Source organism: Rhipicephalus microplus, chromosome 5, assembly GCF_043290135.1.
Source record: "Rhipicephalus microplus isolate Deutch F79 chromosome 5, USDA_Rmic, whole genome shotgun sequence".
Lineage (NCBI taxonomy): Eukaryota > Metazoa > Arthropoda > Arachnida > Ixodida > Ixodidae > Rhipicephalus > Rhipicephalus microplus.
In genome coordinates, this window is record NC_134704.1 from 156,721,902 (window position 1) to 156,734,134 (window position 12,233).

Sequence of the window (12,233 nt, forward strand, 5' to 3'; positions counted from 1 at the left end):
TGAATAGATAGATCCAGGCAGTCAGTGAAAACCTACTCGAACAAGCATAAAAAAGAGGACGTTAAGGACATAAGTGGCAATCATATGCCGATAACTACTTACCTCGAGTCGTGGGGGCGTGCTTGGTGGGGACACCAAAAGCATGGCAGGGTCAGTCGATGCGTCTGATGCCGGCAGCTCACGGACACTCGCCACATCGTCGTCGGGGCTGGGCGGTGGCAGCTGCAGGGTTGGTGCCAGCAAAGAGACTGTCGGTGCAGATCGAGCGGGCGTCAGCACGACACTGCGGTCACGACAGAAGGCAATGCGCAGTTCAGGATTGTGTTCAAAATCCACCTCAAAGCACGAGTCACGCGCAAATGCTTCCAGCTTGGTCTTCTGCCAGTGGGCCAAACCCCTCAGGCACTTCTTGCGAACACGAGGAGTACTCGGGCTGTTGAAATGCGGGCCACAGGTGGGAGGGGGCACGGCTGGTACAAGAGCAACGAGGCCCTCATTCGTGAGTGAGCAAGCCTTGAACTCTCCAAGCTCAATGTCGCTCGAAGGGCAGAATGATGCTGAATCCTCCTTGCTGTTTTGCGGGCGCTCATCGGGTTTCCGCTTTTCCACCATGCCGTCTTCAGAAAGCCACCGGGTAGAGTCGGGTGGTAAGCTGAAACAGTCGGCATCCAATTCGGGGAGCGGAACCTCGGAGTCCAGAAGACACTTGATGGCATCGGGAAGCTCGCCTAGATCAAGAACTTGGTCTAGCAGACCAGGCACCTTGCCCATGTCAGTTGTAGGCAATGTCTCCGACTTCGCAATCTGAAGAGGCTCAACACATTCATCTTGTTGTTCCACATGACCTCCTACTTTCTCGTTCTCCAAGTTATCAGGCCTTGGCTCACCGTTTACACACACCGGTACCTCATTGCCACAGGTTGAAATATCCTTGTTTAAATGGCCGGAAGACCTTGAGACCTGCTGGTCAAGGCTTGAAGACTTTTCCAATAAAAATGGGTCGGCATTGTCTCCTTGCTTTTCTGTGACTTTTTGATGTGCCTCTGTTTTATTAGGGCTGGTATGACTTCCCTTGTTCTCGGCAACCTCGAAATCTTGGCAGAAAGTTTTCGAAGATTTAAAAGACTCCTGGTCATGGCTCTGTGACTTATCAAACAAAAGCGGATCAACACTATCCACTTGCTTTTCCATGACTGCTTGTTCTGCTTCTGCTTTCTTGGGACTGGCAGAACTGTCCTTGGTCTTGTCAACATTGACATCATGGCAAGAAATCTTGGAGAATTTTGGAGACACTTGGTCATGGCATGGCAACTCTAGCACTGAAGAATGGTCAGCACTGTCCCCTTGCCTTTCGATACTGAGCTGTTGTGCTTGTGCTTTACAAGGACTGGTCGCACTGTCCTTATTCTTTGTAACCTTAAAAGCCCTGTGGGTAGTTTTGAAAGGCTTTAAAGCCTTCTGCTCATGGGATGGTAACTCAACCACCGAAGAACAGTCAACAGTGTCCTCTAGCTTTGGCTGTTGTGCTTCTGCTTTGCTAGCACTGGCAGCACTGCCCTTATTCTTAATAACCTTGAAAGCGCGCTGGGAAGTCTTGGAGGATCTTAAAGCCGCCTGGTCAGGGCATGGCAACTCTTGCGCTGAAGAATGGTCAGCACTGTCCCCTTGCTTTTCAAAACTTGGCTGCCGTGCTTGTGTTTTACCAAGAGTAGCCACACTGTCCTTATTCTTTGCAACCTTCAAAGCCTGGTGGGAAGTTCCGAAGGACTTTGACGCCTCCATAATATGGGATGGTGACTCGCCCACTGAAGAAAAGTCAGCAATGCCCCTTTGCTTACTTATGCCCGGCTGCTGTGCTTCTGCTTTGCTAGTATTGGCAGCACTGCCCTTATTTTTGGTAACCTTGAAAGCCCGGTGGGAAGTTTCGGAGGATTTTGAGGTTGCCTGGTCATGGCATGGCAACTGTAGCACTGAAAAACGGTCAGCACTCTCCCCTTGCTTTTCAGTACTCGGCTGCTGTGCTTGTGCTTTACCAAGAGTGGCCACGCTTTCCTTATTCTTTGCAACCTTCAAAGCCTGGTTGGAAGTTTTGCAAGATATTGGAGCCTCCTGGTCATGGGATGGCAACTCACCCACTGAAGAGTCAACAGTGTCCCTTTGCTTATCTATACCCGGCCACTGTGCTTCTGCTTTGCTAGCACTCGCAGCATTGTCTTTACCCTTCGTAACCTTGAAAGCCTGGTGGGAAGTCTTGGAGGATTTCGAGGCCGCCTGGTCATGGCATGGCAACTGTATCACTGAAGAACGGTCAGCATTGTCCCCTTGATTTTCTGTACTCAGCTGCTGTGCTCGTGTTTTGCCAAGAGTGGTCACACTGTCCTTATTCTTTGCAACCTTCAAAGCCTGGTTGGAAGTTTTGCAAGATATTGAAGCCTCCTGGTCATGGGATGGCAACTCACCCACTGAAGAGTCAACAGTGTCCCTTTGCTTATCTATACCCGGCCACTGTGCTTCTGCTTTGCTAGCACTCGCAGCATTGTCTTTACCCTTCGTAACCTTGAAAGCCTGGTGGGAAGTCTTGGAGGATTTCGAGGCCGCCTGGTCATGGCATGGCAACTGTATCACTGAAGAACGGTCAGCATTGTCCCCTTGCTTTTCTGTACTCAGCTGCTGTGCTCGTGTTTTGCCAAGAGTAGTCACACTGTCCTTATTCTTTGCAACCTTCAAAGCCTGGTTGGAAGTTTTGCAAGATATTGAAGCCTCCTGGTCATGGGATGGCAACTCACCCACTGAAGAGTCAACAGTGTCATTTTGCTTATCTATACCCGGCCGCTGTGCTTCTGCTTTGCTAGCACTGGCAGCGTTCTCTTTATTCTTGGTAACCTTGAAAGCCTGGTGGGAAGTCTTGGAGGATTTTGTGGCCGCCTGATCATGGCATGGCAACTCTTGCACTGAAGAATGGTCAACACTGTCACTTTGCTTTTCAGTATTCAGCTGCTGTGCTTGTGCTTTACCAAGACTGGCCACACTTTCTTTCTTCCTTGTAACTTTAAAAATCCTGTGAGAAGTTTTGGAAGGCTTTGAAGCCTTCTGGTCATCGGAAGGTGACTCACCCACTGAAGAACTGTCAACAATGTCTGCCAGCTTCTCTTTATTTGGCTGCTGTGCATCTGCTTTGCTTGCACTGGCAGCACTGTCCTTTTTCTTGGCAACGTTGAAAGCCCGGTGGGAAGTCTTGGACGATTTCAAAGCCTCTTGATCACGGCTCACGGATCTCTCCAATGAAGAGTTGACAACACCTACCTTTCGCTTTTTTACGAAAGGACGCAGTGCTTCTGGTTTTCTGATAGTGGTATCACTGTCCTTGTTCTTAGCAAACTTGACATCCTGGCTAAAAGACTTCGAGGCAATTTGGTGGCTACTGAACGACTTATTCACAGAGAGACGGTTACCACTTCCATCTTTCTTTTTTGGACCAGTAGGCTTAGCCTCCGATTCATCAGCTGATTTCACAAAATGTTGGCTGCGAGCGTTCCTGTGATCTTTGTGCAAGGACTTAGAGGATTTTGATGCCTGCCTAACAGAAGAAGGCTTATCTCCTGAAAAAGGTGCCACATCACCATCCTGTTCTTCAGCTTTTGCACGTTCAGCCTGTGAATCACCCAAAGAAAGTTGGTTTCCAGAAGCCAAGAGGCCTTTGTGAGACGTTTTGGAAGACTTAAAGGTCTTTTGGTTGGAAGTAGGTGCCTTCTCTGCCGAAACAAGCTGAACACTGCTGTCCTGCTCCCGTGGGCTTTGGTCTAGGACTTGCAAATATTTCGGTGCCGTTTGGCTACTAGGTGCTCTAACGTCTTTGTGCAGAGACTTGGAAAGTCCCAATGCCTGCCGATGAGAGACTGGCGACTTCCTTGCTGTAGATCGGCCAACAGTTCTGCTTCTCTTTTCTGTGCCAGCCTGCCTGGCTTGTGAATTGTCAGGCTTCCCCTTGTGCTTATTTTCGGCAATTTCGGCTACTTTGCAAGGAGCCCTACTATACTTTAAAGCGTTCTTTGCCTTACAATACAACATTCCAATGGCACTGCGTGGGTCAATATCATCCAGTCTTTCAACCACCACTTGAACAGATTTTGAAACAGCCACTATGGCACAAGTGTCCTCATGCTGCCGTGAATCACTGCTGATTTCGTCGATTACAGCTTCTTTTTTGTGCTGCTTTGACTCACAGTCAGTCCCGCTAAACACCTCCATGCTTTCTTCAGAGCCAATGTCTTCGATAAAGTTTTCACTGGCAATGAATTCTGCACCTTCGCTTCTATTGTCACCAACACAATTTTCACTGCCCATGTCCTGAACAAAGTCTGCAGAAGTAAGGTCGACATAATCTCCCTTTGCCATCTTCTCTGTACATTCATCATTATCACAAGGGTTCAGAAAATGTTCCCTGCCAACATCTATCATACTACTGTCACTGTCAAAGTTACGAAAAATTTCACCACAGCTGTTACTTGCTAAGGTTTCATTAGAAATTTCGAAGTTTTCCATACTGCTTGCAGCCTCTGGACAACTCTCACCATTCTCGTCTACAACGCACTCATCACCAGCGACACTGGTGACACTGTCAATACTGTTCGCATTTTCATCATGGCTTCCACAATTGGGCTCACAGCTGTTGCCAATACTACTCTCCCTGAAAACACTTGCGACGCTTTTCTTGCTCCTGCTTTCTTTACCACTGTTCTCGACAGAATCGACTAAAGAACCTTCGTAGCAAACGCCCTTTTCACTACTTGCACCACTTAAGTGTCCAACAGCGTCCTCGCTTGTTCCGCCAACATCATTAATGTCGTCCGCAGTTGTAGCCTTCTTGCAAACACCAATGTCAATAAGGTTCACATCAGAGGCCGATGCAATGTTTTCAACAACCGTATCATCACCACAGCTTTCATCGCTTTGTGCTGCAATGCTCCCTTTAGGTGATGGAAATAGCTCTACAGAGTCATCCCTGACCTCATCAAGTAAAATCCACTCGTCATCGCCATCAGGGCTGAGACATAGAAAGTCATCATCATCAGCAGATGAAACCTCAGCTGAATTAGAGTCAACAGCTCTTTCCTGGCTGGCTGCAGCCTGCTCGTTGTCAGCACAAATACAAGATGACAATTCCGCCTCTACTTGAACATCATCACTTGAGACTGTTGAAAATTTATGTTCCTTCTGCCCACAAGGAATAGAAACCGGTTCTGGCGTTCTGACGGAATCAGTAGCTTTCTCAGTGCAGTCTTCTCTTGCTTTCTGGCCTGACTCTATGGATGCGTTTAACTCAGTCACGACATCGGCAGCTGGGCATTCCGAAACAGCCTGGCGGCCATCCAATGTTTGAGAGGAACTCTGTTCAATAGGACTAGTCACATGAGGTCCGCAGTGCTCAACAGCTGTACCAATGGTGCTTGAACCTGAGCTGTCAAAAGAATTGCCCATAGGTGAAGTAAGAGGTTCTCTTCTTGCTGTACTAGATGTGCTCAATGGGCTGGAATGACTGGTTGTCAGCAACTTATTGCGGTTGGAGCTCAACAATTCATCTGCAGGGGCATTGGTGTGAGCCATGCAAGAAACTCCAGGCTTAGCTGTTAGTTCAGAAAGCTCTGCTTTGCCGACAGAAATAACAGAGCTGTCTTCTTGCACAGATTCAACAGGTTTGGGTCCGTTTTGACCCGCATCAAGGTTGACATTTGTCGAAGCATTTACAGCTGCAAGGTCACAACTAGCTGCTAAACGCACATTTACTTCTTCAGGTGCTTCCAGCTCAATGTTTGGTTCAATCATGGTTACATCAGAAAGAGGAATGTCGCTGCTTGCAAGGAGGGCATCAGAATCTGTAACATCACACTGGCGCTGTTTGGGGTACAGCAATGAAGTTTCCAACTCCCTAGCCAAACCAAGACCTTCCCTTGCAGTATTCAAATGGCTGGATAATGTGTCAGCGTCTGTCGTACCTGGCTCGCTAAGTGGACAGCTTGGCACAGGTACAGGTTCCAGGATCGAATCTGGCCTGTTTTGCACTCCTTTAGGAGCCTCTTTTGTCAAATCACCGGCATCAGCTGCTCCACCTCTGCTTGATGGTGCACTTGACTTTAAAATGTCAGATTCTCTTGTATCAACAAGATTACTGCTATTTGAGAGCTCTTTAAGATGCTCTGCTTCAGGCTCTCTATTACTTTCATATCTTTGATGGTCTTCATTCTCAACGGAATCAGACCCCTTGCTTGGTGAAGATTTTTGTGGTGGGTCTGCACTTCCTGCAGCTTCGGCAGGCTGCTTGCTGCCAACACTGTCATCAACCGACAGCTCGCTAGGCGTTGTGATAGTAAGCCTCTCATAGGTGACGAGCAGTTCCTGTATTTGAGGGTCGGGAGCTTCAGGAAGGACTGCTTTCTTTCGCGACTTGCTCGAACGTATCGGCAGACCTTCCACTTCTCGCTTGCCTGATGGTGTGCCCAACCTAGGTGCACCGAGCACTGGGTGTTCGTGAGGGCCAACTGCTTCAGGGGCCCCGGGCTTGAGTATCCCCTCGTTGGGCATGCTGCTGCTCGTCACCTGTAAGCCGGAACTTACTAGCCTAGTCGTGGTGGTGCGGTTGCTGGCAAGGTTGGCAAAGCTTGCACTTGTGCTGCAGGAAGCACTATCAAATGGTGAAACGTTGGAGGTAGCCACCCCAGTGGTGGCTTTAGAGGCAACACCAACATCCAAGGCTGGTGAGCTGTCTGATGCGTCAATGACAAGGCACTTATTGTTTTGCAGCTCAAGGGCACCGAGCTTGCCTTCATTGTCTTCTTCCCGAACCTTCCTTCTCAGAGCCAACTTATTAGCGAAGATTCTCGGTGAGCTGCGGCGTCTTACTTCTTTAGGTTTCACAGTTTGAGCAGCTTCCTGCACAGCAGAAGTGGTACCCGATTCCACGTCATTCGTGCTTTCAGTGCTACAGCTCAACGATGCACTAGCACTATTCCCTCTGGCACGACTGCGCCTTACAGCTACTTTCGAATAGCTCTTTTCTTCCACTCCACTAGCTTGTTTGCTTAATATTTCCTGTTTAGGCAAACTCATCTCTGTATGTCCCTTGGACAACACCTCAAAACTGCTGGTACTCGTGACTGACTCTGCGCTGCTTGAACGCGTGGCACCAACATGTCTCAATGATAATTTAGTGCCTGCTGCTTGGCGCCTTGTACGCCTAGTAGTTGCTCGCAGTTCATTTCCAGGGCGTGCTGTGCTGTCATCTGATGGTATGTTGGTTGCATCTTGGCTGTCCGAACTGGAGCACAGCGACACAATTCTTTTACGTCGTGCCGGTCGCGAAACCGATAGTACATTTTCAGGCTCTTGAATAGCATCGACATCGCTGCTTGATTGTGATGTTCCTATGATTGCGTCTTGGCCACCCATCACAGGCACCAGCTGTTCGTCGTAAATGTTCTCAATGCTCGCAGGACCACTGCAGACGGGTTCAGGAAATTCGGCTGATTTACCAGAACTGCAGGTGGAAGCTAGCCTTGTTCTCCTAGGCCCAACATCACGAGCTGAACGAGTGTTTCTCCGGCTGGGCAAGCCACGTGTTGCTGCTTCGGAGGCTTTTGGTTCAGCTGCTGTAGGAGGAGCACCACTCAGCATAGTTTTGAAACTTTCCAAATGTGTTTTAGGTGTTTCAAGCATCACCACGTTCGACTTGTTTTTCCTAGAACTCCTACGCCTAAGCTTTGCATTAGAATCTGCCACCTCGGAACACATGGGTATGGCCCGAGATGTTGCAACGTCTGGCATCGCGTTGGCTTGAGAGCTTTCCAAGAGTGTCTCAGCTGTCGTGATACTCGACTTGCTCTTTCTGGAGCTTTTCGACCTTGACACTGTACCAGCGTTTGCCCTCTCGGCACTTGAAGGTCCAGAAAAAAATGTTACAGAATCTGGCACATGGCCTACTTGAGAACTTTCCAAATCTGTTCCAGCTGCTTCAGCAGTGACGGTGCCATATTCGCTCTTTCTAGATCTCTTTGGCCTCGACAGCACACCAGAATCTTCCATGTCTGACCTCAAAGGTATTGCAACAGGGTTAGAAGCATTTGACATGTGGGCTGCTTCAGAGCTTTTTGGTTTATCAATAGGTATTTCAGGTTTTCCTTTGCTTGAACTGCTCCTTCTAGAAAACTTGACCCTCAATGATGCGCCATGATCTGTCACCTCGGTGCTTAAAGTTGTGGGGTCTGACTGGTGAGTATTTAGAACGTGGCCTGCTTCGCAGGTTTCTAAATGACCATCACATGTGTCAGATGCTGCAGTTCTTAACTTGCTCTTCCAAGAACTCTTGGGTAGCCCAACCCCGTCAAAGTCAGAGACCTCCATGCTGAGAGATGTGGCTACAGCTGTCGCAGCGTTCGATGCGCAAGAAGCTTCGGCGCTTTCTATATTCGCAGCAGGTGCTTCAGGTGTGACGGTGTTCGACTTGCTCTTCCTGGGGTGCCTCAGAACTATACCAGAATCTACCAACTCAGAGCTCAAATGTGTGGCAAGGGATGCTGATGCATCTGACACGGGAGCCAATTGGGAGTTTTCCAATTGTACGGCAGGTGCTTCCGGGGTCATGTCACTTGACTTGCTTTTTCTATACAGCTTCGTCCTCAAAGTAGTACCAGAATCTGCCAGCTCCGAGGTTGAAGGAGTGGCAGCAGACTCCAAAGAGTGCCCCACGCAGATGTCTTTGGTGCTTTCCGATTGCACGGCAGGCTCTTCAGTTGTCGCAGAGCTTGCCTGTCCCTTTTTCGACCTTTTGGGCCGCCTCAGTGCCATACCCGAGTCTGCCACCTCAGAGTTTGAAGACGTGGCAAGTGATGAAGCATCTGATGTGTGGACTGCTTCAGAGTTCTCCAACTGCACAACAGCTGCTTCTGGTGTCACAATATTTGACTGACTCTTTTTAGAAACCTTGCACTTCGACACTTCGACAGGATCTACCACCTCAGGGCTCAAATGTGTGGCAAGAGATTCTGTTGATGTGTATACTCTTTCGGGACTTCTCAACTGAGTTTCTGTTGCTTCAGGCGTTGCAGAGCTTGACTTATTCCTCTTAGAGACCTTAATCTTCAATGAATCACCATGATTTGTCACCTCAGGGCTTAAAGATGTGGCAGCAGGCACAGGCCCATCCGACATCTGGGCTCCAACAACGGTGCTGCTCGACGATTCACTAACACTCAATGTTGGAGGGCTACCCAGATCCGCAACACAGCTTTCTGTTGTTGACTTGTCAGGACTGACGAAGCCAACCACGCGAGGTCGAGTGCTGGTGGTAGAGATCACTCCATGTTTTCCTTGGATCCGGATCCGACAGATGATAGATGGCCTGCTGACACTCGCATCGGGATCGCTGGGTTTGTTTACGAGATGTGAAGATGACGACGATGATGACGTGCCAGAATCTGGTACTGATTCAATTACTTCAACAGCAAGCTGACGCTTTGATGATAGCTTTCTTTCTTGGCGTGAATGTGGAACACGTTCCTTGGCAGATGGTACGCGAAGCTCTGCACTGAGATCGGCAGTAGCTGCAGCCGCACAGAAGTCCAAAGACTCTGCATCACCTCCAGCATTAGCCAGAGCTTCCGCAGGACGATTTTTATCGGCTTTCTTGCCCACCTCTCTCTCTCTTAATGTCCTGTCACTGGAGAAAGACTCAGCTGCCACTTTAACTCTTTTGCTGGCTTTCCTAGTCTTGGCCTTCGCATGCCTGTGCAATACCTGGCCGTCCTCCGACGCAGAGCTGTAAGAAGCACGACGAGTCCGGTGAGCTGGCTCCACTGAGCGGGTTTCCACATTTGTAAACTGTTCTGAATGAGGCAACACAGAGTTCACTAGGGCACCACGTCTTCCCCTAGCCGAAGCCCTTTGTTGTGAACTGGCACTGCTTTCTGTAGAAAGCCCACGCTTCCGGCATTGGCTCTTAGGTTTGGACACATCTGGGGCAGCACCACTGCGGTCGGACTTGTTCAGATCACGCAGACTCCACCTCCGGCGACCCTCTGGCTGCTCCTGATGCCGCCACCGAACCATTTCCTGCTCTGTCAGGCGAGAGAGCTGAATGAAGCATGGTCGAAGAGCATCCAGCAGATGGGAGCTTGATTCGTGACCTGCATGTACCAGAAGCACATTGCCAACTTAGTCACGAGCACCTGATTCTCTTCTTCATTAAAAAGGCCACTAATTACGATTTTACAGAATGGCAAAAAATACTCGAATCATCGAAAGTGTCCATAAAAACAAGCCGTCATTACGCCAACACACTCATCTTCTTATTGAATACACAAATTTTGTCCTTATTCTGCACAAGAGCCATGTATAAGCTACAATTTCAGCCATTCACGGCTTTGTTAAGTGTGCGACAGCAGCGCAAGACCCCCACTTTTTAAAAGTGGTACTGAGAAAAATTTTGGCCTCCCGTTTTTTCGCTGCAGCGGGCTGCTGGGAGCCTGTTAGTCATAACACAAGACATCTTTAGCTAGAACGCATGACAAATAATAATTACAGGCTTCTCATTACCGACCAGTCTTTGTCTCGATTCAAGAGAGCTCTAAAAAGTACAAGCTGCCAGGTGGCACTACCACACCTAGGAATCGGGAAAACTAAGATGCAAAACACAAAACTTTCAATGCGTGCGTCGCAGCCACGGACTTGCGAGCAGCCACTGATAAATAGTCTACAAACACGGCAAAAGAGTAATGGAGACTGCGACGTCATCATAACATGTGTCGGCTGCAGCGTGACGACGTAAAGGAAGTAGATGGATCACCGCCGAGCCTCTTCCAGGTGCTGTCAGTGCCGCAAAGTACGGCGTGCAACATTTGATGGCGCATGCAAACTTCGAAATTTATATAAAATACTGAGCGAGCTTTATGCCAGCACACTTACAATGGCTGAAATGTGCTTTTGCTTCAACAACTCTTACCACCTTTCAGCACTGTGTGCTGTTAGCACCGAGTTAAAATAAAGCTACAGTGTCACATCTGCTATGGATGAAGCTGTGGTCACCAACAATGCAATCATGGGCTTTATACACACAGTTCTAAACTGTACCATCCTTCCCTGCTTAGGTTCCACAGTGCTCATTGGGGCAAGGAAGAAGAAAGAGTAATGACAGTGTACGACAATTCTCTGTAACTCTGCTTGTACTTGATAGATTCTAAACATCTTCATGGCGGCCGATTTGTGAGACAATGAACTCCTTTAATGAAGCCATTCGACGATAACTTGGAAAAGTACTGCAGGGTCTCTTAAAAGATTACATTGAAGTGTATCAAAGACACAAAGGAAGAAAGTGGACAGGACAGTACACAACTCGCACTGTTTTGTCCTGTGTACTTCTTTAATCCGTGCCTTCAACGAGCTTCAAACTAATTTTTAAACATCGTGCAGTTTCTTTAGCTGGCTGCTTTATCAGTACAGGGAATGGTGACAGGGTTGGTACAGGCACTGTAATCACAATCAATAAGAAATAAAGTTAACTATAATTATAACGTGGCAGGCCGTAACAAAATAAAAAATATAACAATAAAATATTTCTCCACAGGAACCAATGTATTTATGATCTTGCTTTTAATGAAGTAAAATTTGCCAGTTAAAGAACACCACGAAGAAATTTTGCTGGGAAATAAAGTTTTGAGTCAATGTCATGACAGCGTGCAGGGCGAAAGCTGTATTTAGCATTTCAAAACTACCACCATGCGTCGTCCAGCAATGTGCATAAAGCCGGATGGTGCACCATGTGCACGCTGCTGGACCTACACGGCCATTCCAACAAACCTCTCACTGTACACAGCACAAAGCCAATGCACACAATGTGCATGACTTATGCGCACTGTTAGTTTGGCCCGGCGATTCGTCTCGGCAGACGCCATTGTGCATAAGCCGGTCTACTGGGGAGGCTCTCAGCCCCTTCGGCGCCCAGTCTGCCAGACGCTGTCGAAGATTTCGGCAGTTACCCAAACCATGCGGCAAGCAAAGGCGAGTTCCTGACTTTCAAATGCGGACCCTTTCATAATCCTTTCGAGCAGCAGCGGTGCCTGATGACCTCGGCGACTCAACTGGCGATGAGGAAGCTGTTGTGACCAGCGCCAGAGCTGACAGGGAAGCGGCACTTTTTTAATCCCCAATCAAGTAGCCAACCGGCCGGCTGCCTATGCCCATCAGGC

At 48.5% G+C, this 12,233-nt stretch overlaps 1 protein-coding gene across 2 annotated transcripts in view; it reads right to left on the reverse strand.

The window, feature by feature from the left end:
• The window catches only part of PolZ1 (DNA polymerase zeta catalytic subunit), a 282,317-nt gene that overhangs the window by 71,529 nt on the left and 198,555 nt on the right, over positions 1–12,233 (reverse strand). For both annotated transcript variants that reach the window (XM_075896104.1, XM_037424966.2), the window contains exon 16: positions 103–10,175. In XM_075896104.1, coding sequence (XP_075752219.1) covers positions 103–10,175 — 10,073 coding nt within the window. The remainder of the gene's footprint in view (positions 1–102; positions 10,176–12,233) is intronic.